This window comes from Notechis scutatus, chromosome 3, assembly GCF_049901735.1.
Source record: "Notechis scutatus isolate UNSWTSFEM ecotype Mainland chromosome 3, rNotScu1.2, whole genome shotgun sequence".
Classification (NCBI taxonomy): Eukaryota; Metazoa; Chordata; class Lepidosauria; order Squamata; family Elapidae; genus Notechis; species Notechis scutatus.
Genome location: NC_142011.1, coordinates 115,589,727 through 115,614,833, shown reverse-complemented (window position 1 = coordinate 115,614,833; position 25,107 = coordinate 115,589,727). Strand labels below are relative to the sequence as shown.

The window sequence follows — 25,107 nt, the reverse complement described above, 5'->3', positions numbered from 1 at the left end:
CCTGGCCCAGGTTTGCCTCTTGGGAAAGAAACACTCTTGACCCCATTAGTAGCGAAAAGGTTACCTTTTACTAAAAGCCAAATGGTTAGAGTAAGCAAAGCCAGAACTAAGAGTTTGCACGTGAAGATTCCTAGTTACCTTTCCATTCTCTGGTCCACCCCCTGTTATCTCCTCATTGTCCAGTCATATTCAAAGACTATGCTTTGGTAACTGTCCTTGAAACCACCTTGGGTAGATGGATAGGTGTTGCATTCTTTCCCAGGTCTGCAACCTTGAGATGTCTCAGGATGGCATGAAAATTGCTTTCAGTTTCCCCCATCTCCCCACAGCTCCATCCCTCCATAACTAATGACAGATTGGCATCTAGCGAAGCATAGGTGTGAGTGAAGGATGGCATCTCTGACAGTAATCTTCCTCCTACTGTGTAATCTTGACCATTTTGGCTGCAGTATTTTACTTCCTTACAGGCTAACCTCAGTACTTTTGAACCCTGTTCCCTAGAGAAATGATGAAAGAGTAGAACCTCTCCCCCTCCTCCTCTTTCACCTTCCACCCTGCCCCATTTCCATAGTACAAATCTATATCATACAAGGCAAATCTCTAAGGTATTTTAACCATGATGGTAAAGGAAAATTTATAAGTTATTATACTGCAAAAGACTAATAAATGGAATTTTTTTTAAAATAAAATTTTTTTTTTAAAAAACCAAAAAAAAAAAAAAAAAAAAAAATTATAAAAATAAAAATTATTAATCTATAAAAAAAAAAAAAAAAAAAAATAAAAAAAAAAAAAAAAACAATACAATTATACAGCAAAAAAAGAACTAATAAAAATGGAATTTTTTTCTTAGATTAGATGTTATTAGATTAGATCTTAGATTAGATGTTAAAAGAACTAACGAGGAAAATAGGTATACAGATAGTCAAGAAAGGTAAATATTTAGGAATCCAACTAACAGCAAGATGTGTAACGATTAAGGAAGATAATTAAAAATTGGCGGAACAAATTAAAATGAATTTGGAGAAGTGGAAAAATCTACAACTATCATTGATGGGAAGAATAGCCACCATAAAAATGAATATCTTGCCAAGATTACATATTTATTTCAAATAATACCGATACAACTGGAAAAAAATATTTCAAAGAATTAAATAAAACAATATTAAAATATATTTGGCAAGGGAAAAAAGCAAGAATAGTTGCAAATGTTGGAAGATTCTAAAAAAAGAGGTGGTTTTGGGCTACCAGACTGGGAATTGTACTATCAGACTTCAACACTTACTTGGGTGAAAGAATGGATTGGATTGAGGAACAAAAGACTACTGACCTTGGAGGGACATGATCTTGAACTAGGTTGGCATGTTTTTATGGTATGGTAAAAACAAAATGCATAGCTATTTCCAAAGACGCTCTGTTAGGAATGCATTATTATTAGTATGGGAGTAAATTAAAGAACAACATTATTTGAAAATACCGATCTGGCTTTCCACAATGGAGGCACTGATTTATTCAAATGTTATTGATATAGAGAATGTTACCAGATATAAATGTATTTTAAATGAAAAGGGGGAACTTAAAACTAAACAGGAACTGAGTGATGAAGGAATTGAGATAACATAATGGTCATGTGTGCAGACATAATTGAGATATGAGAAGGATGTTAAAATGTATGGGTTAAATCAGGGGTGTCAAACTTGATTTCATTGAGGGCTGCATCAGGGTTGTGTTTGACCTTGGGGTGGGGGTGCAGACCAGGGTGGGCTTGGTCAGCATGGCATCGCTTGTGTTGGGGGGGTGCCTGTAAGTGGCCTGAGCACTGCCAGACAAAATGGTTTCCCGAGCTCCATTTTCAGCTATGACGGCATCCTGCCAGTACACGTGATCCTCATGAGCTTGGTTTCTGGCTGGGATGGCCTCCTGCAACTCACTGCAAGCAAAAATGGAGCTCAGGAGGGCTGCACACAGCCCTCGCAAGTTCAATTTTTCCTGGCAGAGGTACCGCGGGCTGGTCCTTAGCTGTTTCCAGGGCAGGCCCACAGGCCAGATCTAAGTACCCCTTGGGCCAGATCTGGCCCCTGTGTCTTGAGTTTGACACCCCAGATTTAAATAAAGAATTAACAGAACTAGATCAGATATTAATAGGAACAGATGAAAAATTAATAAAGAAAATATATTTGTTAAATATCAAGATGGAAGAGGAACAAGTAAAAGAGACAATGATAATATGGCTAAAAACTTTGGCTATTTGATTGAGTTAGATCAATAGAAATTATAAATTATCAATGTCTGCTTCATACAAAGAAAATCTTTATAAAATGTTTTATAGATGGCATTTTTTGCCCTCAAAGTTAGCAAAGATGTTTAAGGATAAATCTGCAAAATGTTGGAAATGTCACCAGATACCTGGTTCATACTATCATATGTGGTGGACATGTCAACAAGTGAAAAAATAGTGGACAAAAATACATACATGGCTTGAAAAAATGATAAAACAACATATAGATTTGAAACCAGAGACATTTTTTGCTGGGATTTCTACCAAACAGGTATAACAAAAGGAATGTATATCTGATTTTACATGTATTGACTGCAGTGAGAATAGTATTTGCACAACAATGGAAAAGTGAACAGATCCCTACAGATGAAGATGTGATTAGAAAAATATTAGAATGTGCAGAAATGGATAAGCTAACACAATTTTAAAAAAAATAAACTTTATTATTCTTTTACTTCTTTTAAAACCAAAAATTAATCATAACATTAACCATACTGTAGCATCTATCTTGTACATATTTATCTCTTGTGCATATTTACATTTATATACATTGTTATACGATTATATACATTTATCTATAGATTGCTTGTCTTAAGTTCCCTTATTTTCTATCTGTCTAGATTCCAGCCAATTGTACCACATATCCCAAATTTTATAGTAATCAGACTCTTCTTTATCTTTTAACAATAGGTCAATTTGTCCATTTCAGCACAATCAATGATTTTTTGAATGACCAATTCATCGGGGGGAATACTATTGTGCTTCCAACATTGTGCATATCATATTCTAGCCACCATTAATATATGTAATACAATATTTTTTTCATGTTTCCTTTTAAATATTCCTAACATAAATAACTCCAGATCCAGCTCTATTTGTTCTTTAACAATTTATTATAACCATTGTTTTATTTTAATCCAATATCTTTGAGCCTCTGGGCAGGACCACCACGTGTGATAGAAGGTACCTTGTTTCTTTCTACATTTCCAGCATGCCAGATTCATGTTGGGATATATTATAGCCAGTCTCATTGGAGGTAGGTGCCATTGATAGAACATCTTGTATATATTTTCTTTGTATGCTGAGGATCTTGTTAATTTATAGTTTTGATTGCAAATACTTTCCCATTCTGTTAGATTTATATTATGCCTTATGTTTTTGGCCCACGCTATCATACATCCCTTAACAATTTCTTCTTCTAGCTCTACTTCTAATGAGTATTTATAATTTTTTGTAATATTTTTTCATCCAGGCTTGTTAGAATTTTATCCAATTATTGTAGTTCAGTATATATTCCATTCTTCTATATCTTTTTATGTCTATTTTGCAATTGGAGATATGGCCACCAGTCAATGAGTATCCCTTGTTTTTGGATATCCTGATTCGATTTTAATTTCCCCTGTTCATCTGGACATCTTTATATTTTGTCATTTTACATAGGTCCAAATTATTAGGGTGTATCATAGCTTCTATTGTGGATAACCAGATCCGAATTTTCATATACTTTCTAATTTTAATCCAGTTTTGTAATAATGAATCTCTAATCAAATGCCTATGAAAGTATATTTGTTTCTTGGTTCCTTTTCCCCACAAAAAGGAATTCCATCCTTTTTGTAGGTCGTGGCCCTCCAAACTTAGTATTCACTTATTATTTAAATTAACCCATTCTTTAGTCCAAATTAACAGTGCTGCTTTATAATAAAGCTCCCAATCTGGCAGTCCAAGGCCACCTCGGCTTCTACTGTCTTGTAACACTTTCATTTTTATTCTGGGTATTTTTTCCCCAGCCATATGAATTTTGCCATAATTTTATTTATCTCTTTAAAAAAAATTCTCTAATTTTATAGGGATCATTTGAAATAAATACAAAAATTTGGGTAAAATAGTCATTTTAATCGCCGCTATTCTTCCTAATAGTAATAATTGTAGCTTCCCCATAGTTCCAAATCTGTCTTTGTTTGTTGTAGGAGTTTCATATAATTATTTTCTTTTATTGTTGTGCATTTTGAGGTTATATACCTAGGTATTATATACCTAGGTATTTTACTTTCTTTGTCATTTGTAACCCCATTACTCTTTTCAGTTCTTTTTTCTTGTTGTTCTGTTAAATTTTTGGTTAGCAGTTTAGTTTTTTGTCTATTAATTTTGAGGCCAGATATTTCCCCATACCTTTTCAATTCTCTAATTCGCACATTTTCTGTCTCTATGGGGTCTTCAATAATAAATACCAGATCATCCGCAAAGACTTGTAATTTATATTCTTCATTTTTGACTCTAGCTCCTTTTATATACCGATTCTGTCTAATTCTTATTAAAAGACTTTCTAGTGACAAGATAAAAATCAGAGGTGACAAAGGACAGTCCTGCCTTACTCCTTTTCTTATTTTGAAACTCTGGGTATTTTTGCCATTTAACATAATGTTTGCCTTTTGGGTAGACTATATTGTCTATTTTATTCTCAAATTTGTCTCCTTATTTCATATTTTTAATTCGTTGCATCATAAATTGCCAATTTAGACTGTTGAATGCCTTCTGCGCATCCAGAAAAACAAGTGCCACTTGTTTCTCTGGGTGTGCCTCATAATATTCCAAGATGTCCAACACTATCCTTGTATTGTTCCTAATTTGCCTTAATGGCAGAAATCTGTTTTGAGCAGAGTGGATGTATTCATTTAATAATTTGTTCAGTCTATTTGCTTTATGGTTGTAAATATTTTATAGTCAGCATTCAATAATGATATTGGTCTATAGTTTTGACTTTGTCTATCATCCATGCCTTCCTTTGGTATTAGCGAAATATATGTTTCCCTCCGGGAATCTAGCATTTTGGCTTCTGTCAGAACCTCGTTGTATAAATCTAGCATCAGTGGTTCTATCTGTTTGTCCATCATCTTATATATTTCCCCTGGAAATCCATCTGGACCTGGGGTTTTATTATTTTTCTGATTTTAATTGCTTGTTTCAATTCTATCATTGTTATTTCTTTGGATAAGCTTTCCCTCAATTCTTCTGTTATTAATGGACTTCTTTCCTCTTTCAAATGCTCTCTTAACTTCATCTACCTCTTCGTTTTTATACAAATCCTCAAAGTATTGGTATGCAATCCCCCCCGCTTCCATTGTGTGTTGGTATTTTCCATTCTCATCTTGAAGTTGATGTATTAACCTTTTCTCTCTCATTTTTTAAAATCTATGACATAGCCATCTTCCTGGTTTGTTTGCTTGCTCAAAAAAGTTTTGTTTAATTGCTTTTAAGTTCGTCACCATTTTTTCTTGTTCTAATATGTTGAGTTTGTGTTTAGTTAAAGTCAAGTATTCTTTAAATTTAGTGTTTTGTGGTGTTTTCTGTAATTGGGTTTCTAAATTTTTAATTTCTTCTTGTAGTGCATTCTGTTGTTTCCACCTCTCTTTGTTTCTTTTTGCCGTATATGATATTATAATTCCTTGTTTGTAGGCCTTCATGGGGTCCCAGAAGTTTTGTATTGATGTATGTTGTCTAATGTTCTCATTTAAAAAATAATTCTAATTCTTTTCTAAATTTTTGAATAAATTCTTTGTCTCTTAGTATTTGTGTCCATCTTCTTTTTGTTTTGTTTTTTGATCTCTCCAAATTATTCTAAGTGGATTATGATCTGCCCAACTGTTTGGTAGTATTTCTATATTTTCCACTTCTTTTCCTATTTCCCCACTCATCCAGGCCATATCAATCCAGGATCATGATTGCTGTGGGTTAGAATAGAAGGTGAATTGGTTTTTCTGGTTCTGCATTCAATTGTTTCCATAAATCTATTAAATTTAGTTCTGCTATCATTTCAAAACACATTTTTGTAATAGTTTTTTCCCCTTTTATTTTTCTTTTTACTACTATAGTCCTTTTTATAGTCTACTATTGCATTGTAGGAGACTACAATGCATATATTTCTTTGTCCTGTTTCTATAATTTTCTCATGTAATTTTTTACAGAACTCTTTTTGATTTTCATTGGGTGCAAATATTACCACTTAGTAATACTGGTTTTTGGGCTATCCACATTTCTGTCATTAGTATTCTTCATTTGGGATCCATGTAAATTAACTTTGTTTTTATTTCCTCCCTAACATATATGGCTATTCCCCCCCCCATCTGCTGATGCTGTATATAGTTTTCCTAATTTAAGACATTCTAAATATTTTTCATCTGTTTTTTGGATATGTGTTTCTTGCAAACATACTATATCCACCTTTTGTTTAATTAGTTTTGCCCATTTTCTTTTTCTCTTGGTTGCCAAATTTAATCAATTTATATTTATAGATAATAGTTTAATTTCTTCTCCCATCCTCTTAATTGTATCTTAGTTTTTGTCATCTCTTGGCTCTTGTGTCTCTTTGGGTTCTTGCTGTCATTTTTAGGTCTTCTTGTTGTTGTTCTTTCTCTTCTGTACTCTGGTCTCCTTCTTTATTGCCCTGTTGCTGTTGTTCTTCTTCTTGACTGTTTGACTCAAGTTCATTTTTGCTGCTTTGCTCCTCTGGTCCTACAAGCTGGACATAAAATTATTGCGCCTTCTCTAAAGTATCGATCTTAAATTTCTTCTCTTCCCATGTCACCAACATCCTTTCTGGGTCTAGCCACCTAAAGAGAATATTCCATTTGGTGGGCTGCATAGCCAGAAACCGATAGTCCCTCCTCTGCTCCCTCACTCTTCTCGAGACCTGTTTCAATGTCTGGGTCTCTTTTCCCTTGTACGTCATTGGTTCATCTGTCATCATTTTATAGATTATGTCCCAAAAAAAATTCTGTGTGAACCTAATGTGTACTTCCTCTAGCAACTAATGTTGTCTGGCATAATTCATGCTCACTCTATAAACGTCATCCATTTCGGTCAGAATTTCATTTTTGTCTCTTTGTAGATTTCTGCTAATATTTCAGCCATTACTAATTCTTCTTCCTTTGTTTCCACCACGTTCTGGAACCTGAGGTAGGAAGATGCACGATCCATCTCTAGATGGATAAGGGAGTCCTCCACTTCTTTGTTTATTGTCTTCATCCTTTGGTCGACCAGCTCTAATTTCTTCTCTGCTTGTTCTGTTCATTTTTCAACTTTTTATTGTACATTCATTTTTTTCCAATGCTTGCTGAATTGAGCCTACTTTCTCATCTAGTTTATGTATGTCGGTTTTCATTACACTTTTCAATTTCCCCATTTCTTATTTTACTTCATTTATCTCTGCTTTCATTTCAACTTGGTTTTTCATCATCGTTTCCTGGAGCTTGATCATCGATTCTTATATTGTTAACAGTGTAGTTTGTATATTTGGTGTGTTTGGGACTAGCGCTGTTTTTCTGTCATGAGCATTCCTTCAATCGTTTTTTGTATCAGTGGAGAAGCAGCCGCTGTTGATATTAATGAAATTGGTGTTGTCTTTTTTCCGTCCTTCAATGTCATTGTGGTAATGCTCATCATTACTATTCATCATTTACTATTTTTCTAAAATATTATATATGTTGTCCCAAATCAGCACTCACTAGTTCAATTCTTATTTGCCTTTATGCTTTATGTATAATTCTGTAGATTTAGCTCTGTCTAAGTTCCTATTAACTCAATCACTAGCTTCTATCTTTCAATTAAGTAAACTTAACTTATATACTTCTAACATACTTATATACTTCTAATAACAAAGTTTAGTTATATTATATAATTAAATATTATAACTCTTATATATCACACTATTATAGAATACTTATCAAATCTATACTCTATTAAATTATTACGAAGAGTTATAAAATATAATAAAGTCTTATGAAATGTATAAGTTATATAGAATATGTTATAAAATGTTTACTTAAATCCTTTTCTCTATATCTCAAGTTTTGCTTCTTAGTATATACAAATAGTCTTTTAATCTATATACTTTATTTCAAAGTTATCACTAATTTATTAAAGAGTTCCCCCTTCTAATATATTTGAATACAAAATATATGAATATATATATATATATATATATATATATATATATATATATATATATATATATATATATATAATATCATCTAGTATAAACAATTACTTTCTAATTCTCTAATCCCAAATTACTGATTATACGAAACTCTATATTTCAAAAATTGAATTATATAATGATATAAATATAAATTTATTTCATTAATCAAGATTCAATCAATCAAAAATCAACAATCATTTCATCATTTCATTGAATACTTTCACCCCTAGATAGTGCTTTCCTCAGTTTAGTTATCTTATCACAAAAGAAAATTTGCTGTGTAATACTTTTTCTGCTTTTCAATGGACTCCGATCATCTCTGTTACATCAGCCACTTCCTCTTCCGTTCCTCTCTGTCTTTAACACTGTCAAATGAAAGTGGTCTGGAAACTATCATCTGTCCCCTAAAAGTCCAAATTCTTCTTCTGAGTCTAAGTATCTTTTAAGGTCTCAAGTCTCTTTTTGTCTCTTTGTTCATTCCAATTCCAAACTCTGCTCTTGGGTGAATCCTCTGCTCCCAGCTATTGCTCTCACCACTGCCCATTCACTGCTGTTTTTGGAGCTCAAATCTGCTTTCTTCCTACCTCTTTCGCCCTTCATGGTTTACGAACCTTCTTTCTGAACAGTCTCTTTTCATTGCCCACGATCTTCGCACATCCCAATCCAATCGGTGCCACAGTCAGTTATTCTAAACTTCTGCTTCCTTCTTTCAACTGGGCTGTTGCAACTTCAGGGCCAACATTCAAGGATGGCAGCCACTTACACATTGAGCTAGAAGGGTGTCTGTTCGTCGCAGGGACGGTCGCCCTCGGCCACACTGCTCCTCGAGTTTCCCCACTTCGCCATGAATTTCTTCAGGATCTGTGTATCCCTCAGGGGTCCTCCCAATGCAAAGAAATAGGTTTGAGGAACAGAGCCCGTTCTTCTTCTCCTCTCACCATCACAACGTCACCACCAGAAGTCCTCTAAGCTAACACAATTAAGGAAAAGGAAGAAATTGAATATTTATTGACTTGGGACTTATTTTATCAATAGTTAGCTGACAAAAACAGGAGCTAGAAACAGAGGAATATATGAAAGGATTAGTGATATAAGGAAGATACGTTAACTTGGTTAAACAAATAGTATGATTATTATGGTTATTAACATCAATATAATTGATATTAATGCAATGAATATTGTTGTAAATATTGTGATTATTATTTCCCAAAATGATTTGTACCCATACAACATGCTGTTCAATTGAAATTGGAATGTTTGTATGTTATAAAATAAAATAAAAACTTATTACAAAAAAGGACTAACAAAAATAGAAAAAAAATGTTTAAATCTGTTTGCATACAGATGCATTTTCATGCTTTAATGAATTAATGCACAGTTCTCACTCGAGCCACAAATGACCAGGCTTAAATTATCCTCCTTTTGACACATTATGTGAAGACATACTTCTCTGGAGAATATTTGGAAAGATGGAAGCAAAGAGAAGATGATGACGCACACCAAGAAATGAATTTAATAAACATTTTTTTCTTTGAGACAGTAACATGGAAAGGTGATCTTGGGTCAATCTCTCTCTCTGATGCCTAGGAAGGAGGCAAAAGCAAACCTATTCCAAGAAAGTTTTCAAGAAAACTAGGCAGTTGACAGGAACAAAAAACTGATTCAAACCCCCCCCCCCCCCAAATGGGACAAGATGCAGCAGCAAAAAAATTGTGGAATGATGTTGTCACCTGTAATCCAAACGGAATGCCTTGAAAGGTGTTGCCAAAGTGTCTCAAAGCAGAAATAATTCCTTACACAGGTTTAGACTTGAATAGGAACTGGGCATGGCTAATCTAGTGAAGAGAAGGACCAGGGGAGACATGATAGCAGTGTGCCAATATTTGGGGAGCTGCCACAGAGAGGAGGGGGCCAAGCTATTTTCCAAAGCACCTGAAGGCCAGACAAGGAACAATGGATAGAAACTGAGCAAGGAGAGATTTAACCTGGAAATAAGGAAAAATTTTCTGACAGTGAGAGCAATCAACCAATGGAACAGTTTGCCTTCAGACGTTGTGGAAGCTTCATCACTGGAGGCTTTCAAGAAGAGATTTTACAGCCATTTGTCAGAAATGGTGTAGGGCCCCTGCTTGGGCAGTGGGCTGGACTAGATGACCTAAAGGGTCCTTTCCAACTCTGTTAATCTGTAATATGTAACCTAATATCTATGGGCACAGAACAGAAGCCATTTAAAGAGTCACTGGATATATCATTCAGAACTCAAATGTGAAAGGACTAGATTACAGCCTTTATCAGCAACTTTGAAATTTTTTTGTGCAGATTGTCACTCTGATTCTTTTTCTATATAATTAAACAGATAATGAGATAATCTGCTTGGTAGGCTAGCTAGTGGGTAGTTAAAATGGATTTCATGTGATTATCAAATCTAACCCATGTAAATAGAATTTTTGTCTCGTTCACCACATGGTGGCGATATTAACAAAGAAATTTAGTTCTGCTTGTTCAGAATGAGGGCAAACAGTAATACAAAATTGAACAAAAGGAATCTGACTTTGGCAGTGAAACATTGGCAGATTATAAAGTGGCAAAAGACTGAACAATTAAATCATAAAAGAAGGAAGGAAGGACTGAATTTTGGGGCAGAATCTGAGGCTACAAGGAAGAGACTGGAATCATGGAAAATTGCTTTTGGAAAAGGCAAGGTCTGTATGTCCTTCTCTCTTTCTCATTCCTTAGAGTAATGTGTGCTTCAATTCGCTTGTCTGTTCCTGAAGAAAAGAAAAGGGGGTTTCTGGTGGCTAATGTGCTCAAGGAATTGAAACTGGAAACAGGGGAGTTCTTCACACGCAAAGCACATTTAGTTGCTGAGGGCACCCAGGAATACTTCCACCTTGATATTCATACTGGGAATCTGTTGATTAATGATAAAATAGACAGAGAAGCTTTATGTGGCCAGAGTGATCCTTGTCTACTTCTTTCTCAGTTGGTTTTGGAAAACCCCTTAGAGATCTTTAATATTGAAATCAAGATAGAAGATGTGAATGACAATGCACCCAAATTTTGGAAAAATGAAGTTAAGGTGGACATTCCTGAAACTGTTCCTGAAACTACAAAATTCCCCTTGGAACCTGCCCAAGATGAGGACTTGGGAGAAAATGGCATCCAAAACTATACTCTTAGTCCCAATAAGCATTTTCATCTTGAAGTACAAAAGAATGAAGAGAGAAAAGACAATATATACCTTGTTTTGAAGAAATCACTAGATAGGGAGAAGATGCCACACCTTGGATTGATTCTAATGGCTATTGATGGAGGAGTTCCAAAGAAAACCGGCACAGTTCAAATTAATATTAATGTTCTGGATAATAATGATAACTTTCCTCTGTTTAGTAAGTCTGAATACAAGGCAAGAATAAAGGAGAATCTCCCTAAGGGCACTCTTGTGATGAAGGTGGAAGCTACAGATAGTGATGTGGGTTCAAATGCACAGATCCTCTACTCATTCCATCAAGTGCCTGAACGAATAAACAATTTGTTTTATTTAAATGAAATTACTGGTGAAATAACTGTTTGGGGACAGATTGATTATGAAAAAGAGAAAAGCTATAACATGAACATCAGAGCAACAGATGGAGGGGGTCTTTCAGGGCACTGCAACGTACTGATAGAGGTTGAAGATGAGAATGACAACCCCCCAGAAGTGTCCATCATATCTCTGACCAACTCTTTAAAGGAGGATTCTCCCTTGGACACAATGGTGGCCCTCTTCAGTGTGAGAGACCAAGACTCTGGAGACAACAGCAAAACAATCTGCTCCATGGAGATGAATCTCCCTTTTGTACTGAAAGCCACCACAAACAACTTTTATCAGCTTGTGCTCCAAAGTCCCCTAGACAGAGAGACAGTCTCTGAGTACAACATCACCATCACAGCCATTGACTGGGGATCTCCTAGGCTCACTTCAACAAGATTGATTAATGTTCAGATCTCTGACGTCAATGACAACTCTCCCCTTTTTGAAAAGTCTTCATATGACATGCAGATCCGGGAGAATAATATTCCAGGCTTGCTCATCGGCTCAGTCCACGCTCTGGATCTGGACACAAAGCTGAATGCTAAAGTGAGTTACTTAGTTCTGCCCGGGAAGAGTGAGGGCCTGGTGACCTCTTACATCTCAATCAACTCTGAAACCGGAAACATGTATGCCCTCCGGTCCCTGGACTATGAGCAGATAAGAGGCTTCAGAGTTACTGTGAGGGCATCTGATGGAGGTTCTCCTTCCCTGAGCTCAGAAGTGATTGTTCGAATCCACATTATAGATGAGAATGACAATGCTCCCTTCTTCCTGTATCCCCTCCAGAACAACACATCCCCATGCAATGAGCTGGTTCCCAAGTCAGCCGAGGCCGGCTATCTGGTCACCAAGGTGGTTGCAGTGGATGCAGATTCTGGCCAAAACTCTTGGCTTTCCTATGAATTGCTGAAGGCCACGGACCCAGCCCTTTTCAGCATAGGAGCGCAGAATGGGGAAGTGAAAACCAGGAGAGCCCTGAATGAGCGAGACACTAACAAGCAGAGGCTGGTGATACAGGTCAGAGACAACGGTCTTCCTCCACAGACCAGCACGGTGTTGCTTAATGTTCTTCTTGTGGATGGCTTTTCGGATCCCTTCCTGAGGAGGGTGGATGTCAGTGTGCAAGAACCGGAAGAAGACAAAACCTTGACCAAGTATTTGGTGATCTGCTTGGCTGCAGTCTCCTTTGTGTTCCTGGTCTGCATTGTTGTGTTTATTGTGGTGAAAGTCTTCAAGAAGGATCCCCAAAGCCATTTTACTGCGGCTGTTCCTCACTTCCCACCTGCCAGTGTTGATACCCAAGAGAACTGTGCTGATTCACAGAACGGGTCGCTTTCCAGGACTTACCGTTATGATGTTTGTTTGACTGGTGGATCCTTAAGTAGCGAGTTCCGATTTCTCAGGCCTCTCTTTCCGGTCTTTTCTATGGGAGATGCTAACGTCACAGGGAACAATAGTATTTCTGCAGGCATCCAAGATACTTCTGAGGAGGTTGCAGTTAATGGCGCAAAGAAAGAGGTGAGGAAAAAACATACAATTAATTCAGCCTCTTCCTATTCATTCTCCCTCTATTCTTTTGCTGTATCAGCTATTTGTGAACTACATGCTGGTTATTTATTAAAGAAACAGGTATTTTTACTTTAATTTTAGTTGAGAGCATAGATCACAATTCTTTTCTAGGTAATCCTTGGCTAACAGCTATTCCTTCAGCAAACATTTGCTATTATAATGCACTGAGTGGTAGTTACGACCAATCCTAGAAGTTCCAGTTGTCCCAGGGCCTCCATGATCCTTTGATTGCGATCTGGACGCTTGGCACCCAGCTCACACATAGGATGACTCTGCATCCCGTGATCATGTGGCCACAATTTGCAACCTTTGGTACAGATTTCCCACAAGCAGTTTCAATGTGGAACCTGGCAGGGAGGGTTGTAAACTGCTCAGGTAAGTCTTACCGAGCTGCAGATTACAACATAGAGCAAAGTGTTCCAGAAATCCTCCTAAAAGGAGCAATATTGAAAACTCAGGAGTTCAAATTTCTATTAGAGTTCCCTACAAGAGCATTTTTCCCTACTATAATTATCTTCTAGAATTTTTGACATATAGATTGAATTTTATAAAATAAATACTCTGCAATATTTCCCCATTTAGAGATCTATGATATATCAGGCAACTGTGTCCAAACATTTTTAACAAAATATTTTAAATAGTGCTTTGTAATGGCTGTCAGTTTAAAATTGACCATGGTTTGGTCACTGATTTCCAAACTTTAATCACTATATCACAGGAGTTCTCTTTGCAGTGTTGCAGTGACTATTGTGAACTCTGCAGTCAGAACAAGATGTTAGGACCAGGGTATATGTTGGTAGCAGTGGTGGGATTCAAATTTTTTTACTACCGGTTCTGTGGGCATAGCTTGGTGGGCATGGCAGGGGAAGAATACTGTAAAATCTCCAGTCAGAGGTGGTATTTGCCAGTTTTCTGAACTACTCAAAATTTCCGCTACTGGTTCTCCAGACCTGGTCCACGATTTCTTCAGCTTCTTTGCAGAGATCCTATTTGCTGTCTGTTGCTGTCTTCTTAATTCTGACTTAATTCATTGTCATTATTTTTCTGGTCTTCCTAGCCAAGGCTTTTAGTTCTGCTTGAGTCGACTCCATTATTCCTAGTGTTGTGAATCTAATGATTGGGCTTGTCCAGGTGTTAATTGCCTTGATGGTATTTCTTCCACTGAGTTTGTATTTTAAAATAATCTTCACTTTCTTTTCTTTTTTTTTGTAAATTTTATTTGAGTTTTCACAAAAAGAAAAGAAACACAATTAAAACATCTTTTTTGAAAGCAGCATAATCCGGGTTACATTTCTTCGTGCAGACACAATTTCAGGTTCATGCTCATTTTTATATTCTATTCCATATCTTATTACAATTTTACATTTTCTACATAGCTTCTCCCCTCTTTTAATTTCCTCAATTTTATTGTATTTATTTCATCTCAATTCAAATTATTATATTTATATTTTTTGTCTGTCCTGTTTCAATTGTCTATTATCTTTTCTCATTAAACAAAATTTCTCCTGTAGTTACTGATTGGAGTATGACGCCTTTATATCTTTCCCCTAAAGTTATCACACTCAATATAATACATAGCTTCCATTCGGATTCTGTTTGGTACATTCTTAAACTACACACAGTATTCTTTAAAAAAAACAGAAAAAATTATAAATGTATATAATTAAAACAACATTCCATTCCAATTCAATTCTATCATTAATATTGATATTCATTAAAGTCTTAAGATTTTTCACGTTACTTTTCAATTAAATATCATACTTCTATGGGAACAATTATAAACTTTCCATAATCAATTCCCCCCCTCTTCACTTATATTTTATAAAACATTGACTAATTAAAGTGTTCCCATTCCTTCCTAATTCAATTTTCTCATTTATTTTATTTCATTTACTTTATTCACAAACATTTCACTAAGTTACACTAACCATTCTATCCCTCATTCTGATCATATGTTGTTTCCAATTTTCTAACATTATTTCTATTACAAATATAACAATACAATCTTATGTACCTTCACAGAATCCCTTTTTCAGTTAGATTTTCACCCATTATCTCTAAATAGGTCCTGTTTCTTTACATCTTGCTCCAGATCTTTGTAACTTCTTTTCCTTTCCTTCTTCCCTCTTTTCTTCTCCCTCCCCTTTTTACCCCTTTGTCTCTCTACCTCTACTTCCCTCTTCTGTATTCCCCTTTTCTGTTGCTTTCCAGTATTATACTTATTTTTTGAATAATTTTTCTTTTCTTTGGTTGTTTTTTTAAGTCTTAAATTCTCCATCCTCTTTCCCCTCTTTCCTTTTTCTTCCCCACATAGAGTTACTTGTTCATTAAAGATGGCTTCTTCTTTGTCCCAGTCTTCTTGTTTTGCAGTCTTTTCTTGTTGTTTCTCATAGTTCCAAATCTCCATTTCTAAGAATTGAAAAACAAAGCCAAAGGAACCCTTCCCTTCTTGTGCATCTTCTTTGTACTTTTTAAGTTCCATTTTCAATTCATCCAAAAGTAATGCCATTGTAAAAAAAATTAAACAACCACCTGATTGATTTTAATCATTCAAATATAATAGCCAAAAATCCAAAAATCACCAAGTAATCCAAATACACACAAACTGTTTCTTTTTGTTCTTTCTTTTTTTCCCCACTTTCTCTTCCTGGGGTTACTATTTAGTTGCAAAGTTTCAGTTAGAATGTATCTTTTAGAAGTCTTATTGAAATTTTACTTTAGATTCTTTTAAAGTCCAGGCAGTCTCCTCCCTCTTCCAGATCCTGCCCTTATTCTTTTTCTCTCCCTTCCTGCTTATAAAAGAAAAAGTTTTTAATATCCAGAAATCTTTATTGTCCCTTTGGCATTTAGTTATATTTTCAGCTTAATTGCCTATTGATGCCAAAGCGGATTTTTCCAATTTCTTATTCTTAATTGTCAATATAAGGAAGGAGAGAGAAGAAGAAGAAAAAGCCAAACCTTTCCCTTTTCACTTTCTTTCGCTGCTTCCGACTCTTCTTTGGGAGCGATGTTATTTCTTGTAAAATTTAAATTCCAGGGTACCTTAGTTATTGCTTTTTCAACTTAGCCCGGTCAGCCAAAACTTTCACTTCTTATTTTCCTCCTGCACATTCTTTTCTGGTTGAGTACTTCTTTGAGATGGCCATTTCTGACCACTGCTCCTACCGCCTTCAGGAAAGGGAGTTTGACCAGCTGAGGAGGAGAGATGCGGCTCTCCCCCTTCTTCACCACCTCTATGGGGTGGCTTAGCCCCGAAACCAGCCGGCTCAGGGCGCTCCAGCGGCAAGCCTAGGCAGAAACCGCGCACGATCGTGGATTCCTATCTGTCGCCGAAGTCCTTCAAACCGGAAGTCCATCTTCACTTTCTTGATATATTTATTTCTGATCTTCTTCTTCTTAACTTTGGTGTGCTTAAAAGATGATCAGCTTGAAGAATGACCAGGTATTTGTAATGATCATTTTTCTCCAGTCTCTTGATGCAGTTTCCATAGGGCATCTTAATTCCCTATGGAATTGAAATGGTTTTCACCATTTTCCCCCTGTTGATGGTGAGGGTGGAACATTGGTTGAGCCCAAATTCCATTGCAATGTCTACACTTATATACAGACTGAATTGAACAATAATTATATTTCAGATAGTTCTTTTCTATACTGCTTCATATTATCCATGTAAAGGAGATGGGATAGTCTGGCAAATATTTTGAATGTTTGATAACTACGGCCGGCCTGAACTTTTCAGCATAGTTGATAGGAAAATCAGTACACTGACAAACTGTCTTTTCGGTGGGAGATGCTAACATCACAGGCAACCACTGGACTTCTTCTGGACCCCAAGATATATCTGAGCAGGTTGAAATTAATGGTGCAAAAAAAAAGAAAAAAAAAAAAAAAAAAAATTCTCCCTTTTTTTTTTTTTTTTTTTTTTTTTTTTTTTTTTTTTTTTAATGGCGCAAAAAAAAAGGGAAAAAAAATGCAAAATTATCTGCCTTTTTCTTTTTATTTTTTTTTTTTTTTTTTTTTGTTATTCCTGAGCAACTATTTTGTTATTTGTTGAGGAACCAAGGATTGGCTTTAAGATTTAGTTTATAGTAGAGATCACCATTCCTTCTACAATTATTGCATTGTTTTAAAAAGTCTTTTTTTAATTACCTTTTCCAGTATGGAAAGATGTGGGGACAGGATGCCAAGATACTGGGATATTTACTGGATGGTTGCAAAATGACTTCTAGGCACATTTTTCTAGTGCATTAGGAAAAATAGTTTTTTTCCCCCACCTCCTCCTTCCACCCATCCCAAATTCCATAGGTACAAACTTGTATCATACAAGGCAAATATCTAAGGTATTTTAACCATGATAGTAAATGAAGGTTTATAAGTTGTTGTCAAAGGACTAACAAGGATGGAAATGTTTGTTTTAAATCTGTTTGCAAGTGCTGCATATAGATGCTTTTTCATGCTTTGTTAAATTAATGAACAGTTTTCACTTAAGGCACAGATTACCAGCTTAAATTATTCTTCTTTGGACACTTTATGCATAGGCTACTTGGAAAGATGCAAAGAAAGAGAAGATGTGGTCATACACCCAGGAAGGAATGTAACAAACAATTGATATCCCAGGGAGAAGAGTTGAAACATTTTATGTTCAGATTATAAGTGGTATGCAGATATCTTCTCAGCCCTCCTTCTCGCCCATGCAATATACAGGTTGTTAGGTATAACATTGATACCAAATATGGTTTGGGTGAATAAATATATAAAACTTAGATATCATGGTTTAAGTGCTTATCACTTTAAGCACAATGCAGCAGGCAATTAGCCGATTAAGGGTGCGGTTAGAAGTTACAATATAAGGAAGCATTAGAAGCTGGAAAGCTTACTGGCTGTAACTGTGTGCTGCTGCGACTTACTGTGTGTTACTGTAACTGTGTGCTGCTGCGACTAACTGTGATTACTGACTGTGAGTGCCTGTGACTGAACTGTTATTGTTTGCTACTGTTTGCTGATTTACTGCGTAATTCTACTGAATATCCAGCGTTTGTTTCTCTGGAGAGTGAAACCGGAGGAGGAGAAGATATCTTTATCGGCTGATAAAGATATTGCAAGGACTCTTAACTTGGACTATACTAGTGAGTCTTACTGGATGGAAATACTGTGAATGACTTAATGGACTGAATGACAATGCTTAAACTCTAACTGGATTAAAAACTATTTAAACTACAAACAGTGTTTGTGTTCAGTGTGTGTATACTCTGGGGCCCTTCCTGGTTTGACTACTGCTGCAATACTCTTCTAGGGGTTAATCCCCAAACCCTAACATTGGTTATGGGCCCAGCAGCATAGTCTAACTAACCAGGATATAGCAGAGAGAGTTGGTGTGAGTTGCACATTACTGTAAAAACAAACTGTTTTAATTAGTTTAAAATAGTCAAAATATCTGAAGAGTAATGGCACAAGTAAATTTGTCACAACTGTCCATGATATCCAGGCTGGATGGAACAAACTATGTTTCATGGTCAATGAAATGTAGTTTACTTCACGCAGAGAAGGTTTGTGGGACATTATAGCAAACCCACCAGATGTGAGTAGATGGGATCCTGCTAATGATGATGATAAAGAAAAGTTACAAGACTTTAAACTGAAGAATGAGCAGGCTTTATGCATCATAGACTGACTTCTGTGATCAGCAGCTTGTCCATATTCGTGGAGAAGAAAATGCTGCAAACTGCTGGGAGAACCTCAGGAAGATTTATGTTCGGGACAGTGTAGGAGCACATATAAATCTTACACGGAAGCTTTTTCGAACGCATCTTCAGAGGAATGGAGATATGTTAGTTCATTTAAACTGTATGAAGAGCATTTTTCAAGATTTGCAAGAAAAAGAGCTTATATTTAATGAACTGCAACAAGTCTATATAATATTATCTTCATTAGATCAAAGCTATGATGACTATGTAACTTCGTTGGAAGTATTGCCTAAGGATAGCCTCTCATTAACCGATATAACAGGCAGGCTACTAGAAGAAGCCAGAAGAAGGCGTGAGCGTGACGAGCTGAGAGAAGATAAGAAAGAAGAGAAATTATCTTCAAAGTTTGAAAGAAACCAGCAAAGCAAAGTAAAGCACCTGGAAGAAGAGAATTTATCTTCGACGGCATACACAATTAAAAAGTGTTTTAATTGTGGAGGCAGAGGACATTTGGCAAGATTCTGCAAAAAGAGAAAAAGCCAGAATGTAAAAAAGCCAAAGAAAGCATTTGAACTAGCCATGTTTAGCAACTCTGATGTGAAGAATAATCTATGGGTGATTGACAGTGGCGCATCCCACTGCATCACAAGAGATAAGACAAAATTTATAAAAATGTCTACAAGTTCTCAACATATATCTCTTGCCTAATGGCTGGAACCTGAAAGCGAAAGGTCAAGGTTTTGCACGTTGTCCGTACATAAACCAGGATATAAAAATGTTGTATGTACCGCAACTAAAGTTTAATTTGCTTTCAGTAAGGGTATTAGATAAATTAGGTTATGTAATTACTTTTAAAGATAATAATTGCATAATTGAAAAAGATAACAAAAGGGTAACTGCAGCTTTAAATGGAACATTATATGTATTAGATAATAGTAAGAAAGGGAGGCTCAAACTGTATTTAATAATATAAAGCCTCATGAAGAATGTATCCATTTATTGCATAGGCGTTTGGGGCATGTAAATTTTAAAATGCTAAAACGTACAGTTGAGTTATCTGAAGGAATAAGGTTAAAACCTTGTGATAAATATTTGCGTTGTAATGTTTGCTGTGAAGATAAGAGCAAGGTATTGCCTGCAAATAGGCTAAATGGTTTCAAAACAAAAGAACCTTTAGAAGTAGTATTTGCAGACATAATAGGTCCAAAGAAACCCAGTATGGGAGGTGCTAGATATATACTGAGCATTATGGACCATTATTCTAGATATGGGTTTTGCTATTTAATGAAAAGCAAAACTGAAACATATCAACATTTTTCAATTGGCTTAGGTTTGCTGAAAGAAAGTCTAAACGTCAACTGATAACCCTGGTGACAGATAATGGTACGGAATTTATTAATAACAAATTCCAGAACAGACTTAAGGTAGCTGGAATAGAGCATAAGAAGTCTGCTCCATACAGGCCAGAACATAACGCTTTTATTGAAAGAAGAGGCCAAACACTACAGGCAATGGTTAGAACAATGTTAAATGATTCTGGGTTACCTGATTCTTTGTGGGGGGAGGCTACAATGTGTGCTAATAACATATTGAACAACGTTGTTAATACAACAACAGGTGAAATACCATTTACCAGGTGGCATGGCAGGAAACCTGACCTAAGTTACCTGCACACATTTGGTGCACCAGCATGGGTGCATATTCCTGCACAACTCAGAAAAAAGGGCAACATAGAGCTAAAAGATTTTTCTTCGTTGGTTATCAGGCAAACCATAGGGCATATAGATTTTGGGAGAAAGGCACATCTAAAGTGTTATGTAGTGCTAGTGCCCAATTTCTAGAACATGAAGGATGGGAGAAATTAGAACAGGATACCAATAAAGATGTAATTATTGAATCCTATAGAAATTCCATTAGTTATCCCTGTAACTTTAAAAATAAAGTAAAGAGACAAATACAGGATGAAATAGTGCCCATAAAGGAAGAAACAGATTCAATAGCTGAACAGGATGAGGAAGATGAACAGGTAGTAGTTCAACAAAGTCCTCCTGTAAGCCCTGTAATTCCCAGAAGAACTACACGTGTATCTAGACCGCCTGATAGGTACCAGGCTAACACAGTGTGCCAGATTAATCAAGTTCCTAATTCTGTAGAAGAAATTAAAAAGTATCCTAATAAGGAAAAAGAAAGATGGTATGCAGCAATGAATAAGGAACTGAATTCATTAAGTGATATGAAGGTGTATGAGAATGCCAAATTACCTGTAGGAAAGAAATCCATTGGCTGCAAATGGATATTTAAGGTAAAAACAGATAAGGATGGTAATTTAATCCATAAGGCAAGGTTAGTAGCCCAAGGTTTTAGGCAGAATGCTAATGACTATGATGAGGTGTTTGCACCTAGTCTTAAGGCAGCAACCTTGAGAGCAGCTTTAGTGTGGGCAGCTAGTAAAAACTATATAGTTAACCATCTAGATGTGGAAACTGCTTACTTGCACGCCCCATTAAAACATATTATTTATATGAAAAAACCTGTTGGTATTAAAAGTGAAAATAAGGATAATAATGATTGTTGGTTGTTAAAGAAAAGCCTCTATGGTCTTAAACAATCAGGCTATGAATGGAACCAGTATATTGTAAAGGAACTAGACAATATAGGATTTAAAGCTGGTTTAGCCGATCCATGTCTGTTTAAGAGGGAGACAAATGGGAAAGTATCATTATTATTACTATTCACAGATGACATTGCTTTGATTACTGAAACTAATGATGAAGCAAATAAAATAATAGCATCATTAGGAAAGAGAATAAAGATCAAGCAATTAGGGGAGATAAAGAAGTATCTCGGTTTGAATATAAAGAAAACACGGAAAGGTTTTAAGATATCTCAGGAAGATAAGATAAGCAAATTGCTAAAAGATTACAAGATGGAGCTTTGTAAGCCGGCTAAGACTCCAATGAGTCAGGAGTTTAGCAACACTGATGAACAAAGCCCTGAGTTTGATAAGGTGATTTATCAATCTTTAATTGGTAGTTTGAGTTATATTAGTAATTGGTCTAGACCAGATATATCGTACTGCGTGAATCAGTTGGCTAGATTCAATTCTGCACCATGTGAAAGACACTGGATTGCAGCTAAGAGGATATTAAGATATCTTAAAAAGACAATGAATTATTCATTGTATTTAGAACCAAAGGGTGATTTAATTCTAAGTGCATATGCAGATGCTAGCTTTGCATCAGAAAGAGACACTAGAAAGTCGACTTCAGGAACAGCCATAATGCTGGGTAAGACATTAATAGGCTGGAAGTCAATAAGACAACAGCATATAAGTTTGTCTACTATGGAGGCAGAATTCTCCTGTTTATCATTGTTATGTACAGAATTAATAATGTATAAACAAATGTTAATTGATATAGGTATAACAGTAGATTATCCTATAATTATACATGAAGATAATCAGGCAGCAATTCAAATGGCCACAAATATTGGAGTAAAAACAAGGAGCAAGCATACAGATCTAAGATACCTAAACGTGAGACAATCTGTAAGAAGTAAGATGATTCAGCTAGAGTACTGTATGTCGGAGGACAATTTAGCTGATAATTTTACTAAAGCCCAAGGTGCCAGTAAGCACCAGGAGAGTTGTGAAAATATGGGATTAGATTGTAAGGTATTATATATTTATTTCACCCAAAAGGGAGTATGTTAGGTATAACATTGATACCAAATATGGTTTGGGTGAATAAATATATAAAACTTAGATATCATGGTTTAAGTGCTTATCACTTTAAGCACAATGCAGCAGGCAATTAGCCGATTAAGGGTGCGGTTAGAAGTTACAATATAAGGAAGCATTAGAAGCTGGAAAGCTTACTGGCTGTAACTGTGTGCTGCTGCGACTTACTGTGTGTTACTGTAACTGTGTGCTGCTGCGACTAACTGTGATTACTGACTGTGAGTGCCTGTGACTGAACTGTTATTGTTTGCTACTGTTTGCTGATTTACTGCGTAATTCTACTGAATATCCAGCGTTTGTTTCTCTGGAGAGTGAAACCGGAGGAGGAGAAGATATCTTTATCGGCTGATAAAGATATTGCAAGGACTCTTAACTTGGACTATACTAGTGAGTCTTACTGGATGGAAATACTGTGAATGACTTAATGGACTGAATGACAATGCTTAAACTCTAACTGGATTAAAAACTATTTAAACTACAAACAGTGTTTGTGTTCAGTGTGTGTATACTCTGGGGCCCTTCCTGGTTTGACTACTGCTGCAATACTCTTCTAGGGGTTAATCCCCAAACCCTAACACAGGTCTTCTATGGAAGGCAGTATGGTTGCAATTGCTTTTCCTTTGGAGTCTGTACCCATCCTGTTTGGTTGCTGTACAGCTACAAAAGTAGGAATAACCAACTCAATAATTTGTTTGTAAAACTGTATCAGCAGCTCTTGAGGCTGTCTGAAGTTCCCAAGTTGATGCAGGAAGAACATTCTTTGTTGTGCCTTTTTAATGGTGGTTTTAATGTTGTGTCCATTTCAAATCCTGGGAGATTATAGAACCCAAAAATTTGAAGGACTCTATTGTTGATACTGTGCTGTCTAATGTGGTAAGAGGCAGTAGAATAGAAGAGCTCCTTCTAAAATCCATTCTCATCTCTATAGTTTTAAACATGTTCAGTTCCAGATTGTTACAGCTGCATCACAGGGCCAATTTTTCAACAACCAGCCTACATCCAGACTCATCACCATCTCAAATGTGTCTAACAATCATTGTATCAGACTTCAGATTTAGACTTCAGCAAGGCATTCAACAAAGTGGACCACAACTTACTTCTTGGTAAGCTAGAAAAAAGTGGGATAGATAGCATCACCATCAGATGGATTTGAAACAGGCTGACAAACTATTACTTAATGGTACTACATCTACATGTAGGGAAGTAAGTAGTAGGGTACCACAAAGTCCTGTCTTAGGCCCAGTGCTCTCCAATATCTTCATACACGACCTAGATGAGGGAATAGAAGGGGAATTTAGCTGGCAGGAATAGCTAACACCTGAGAAGATAGGCTCAAGATCCAAATGGATCTTGATAGACATGAACACTGGGCCCTATCTAACAAAATAAAATTCAATGTAGAGAAAAGTAAAGTCCTACACTTAGGCAAGAAAAACCCAAAGTACACATATAGACTGGGTGAAACCAGACTTAACAGCAGTAACTCTGAGAGGAATCTTGAAGTCTTAGTGCAGGGGTCCCCAACCACCGGTCCGCGGACCGGTACCGGTCCACGGAACAGGTCCTACCGGGCCGCTGGCTTGCTGGGCGCCGCTATCTTTTTTTGATGAAAAAGTGCTTCCGGTGAGCTTTTCCGGTAGAAAGCTCACCGGAAGCATGTTTTCATCAAAAAAGATAGCGGCGCCAGCGCTTAGTGAGCTTTTCCGGTGAAAGCCATTTCTACCCGGAAAGCTCACCGAGCGCCCACCATCTTTTTGATGAAAAAGTGCTTCCGGTGAGGTCACCGGAAGCACTTTTCATCAAAAAAAGATGGCGGCGCCCAGCTGATGCTGGTACCGGGCCGCAGCGCCCAGCTGATGCCGGAACCGGGCCACGGCGTAAAAAAGGTTGGGGATCACTGTCTTAGTGGACAACCAATATAATATGAGCCAACAGTGTGCGGCAGCAGCCAAAAAAAGCCAGTGCAATCCTAAGTTACATTAACGGAGGGATACAATCAAGATCAAGTGAGGTACTAATACCACTTTATAAAGCCATAGTAAGACCGCGCCTGGAGTACTGCATCTAGTTTTGGTCACCACACTATAAAAAATATGTTGAGACTCTAGAAAGAGTGCAGAGAAGAGCAATCAAGATGATGAACAGTTGCAGGAACTGGATTGGGCATGGCCAGTCTAGTGAAGAGAAGGACCAGGGGAGCATGATAGCAGTGTTCCAATATTTGAGAGGCTGCCACAGAAAGGAGGAGATCAAGCTATTTTCCAAAGCACCTAAGGCCAGACATGGAATAAT

General features: G+C 36.5%; 1 protein-coding gene across 4 annotated transcripts in view; it reads left to right on the top strand.

Moving 5' to 3' along the window:
* Window positions 1–25,107, top strand: part of LOC113426379 (protocadherin beta-16-like) — a 138,365-nt gene that overhangs the window by 91,031 nt on the left and 22,227 nt on the right. Inside the window, exon 1 of one of the 4 annotated variants that reach the window (XM_087960999.1) lies at window positions 10,763–13,341. The exons of the other annotated variants lie outside the window; for them this stretch is intronic. Coding sequence (XP_087817125.1) covers window positions 10,924–13,341 — 2,418 coding nt within the window. The 5' untranslated portion in view covers window positions 10,763–10,923. Of the gene's footprint in view, window positions 1–10,762; window positions 13,342–25,107 lie in introns of those variants that run through there. 4 annotated transcript variants of the gene reach the window in all.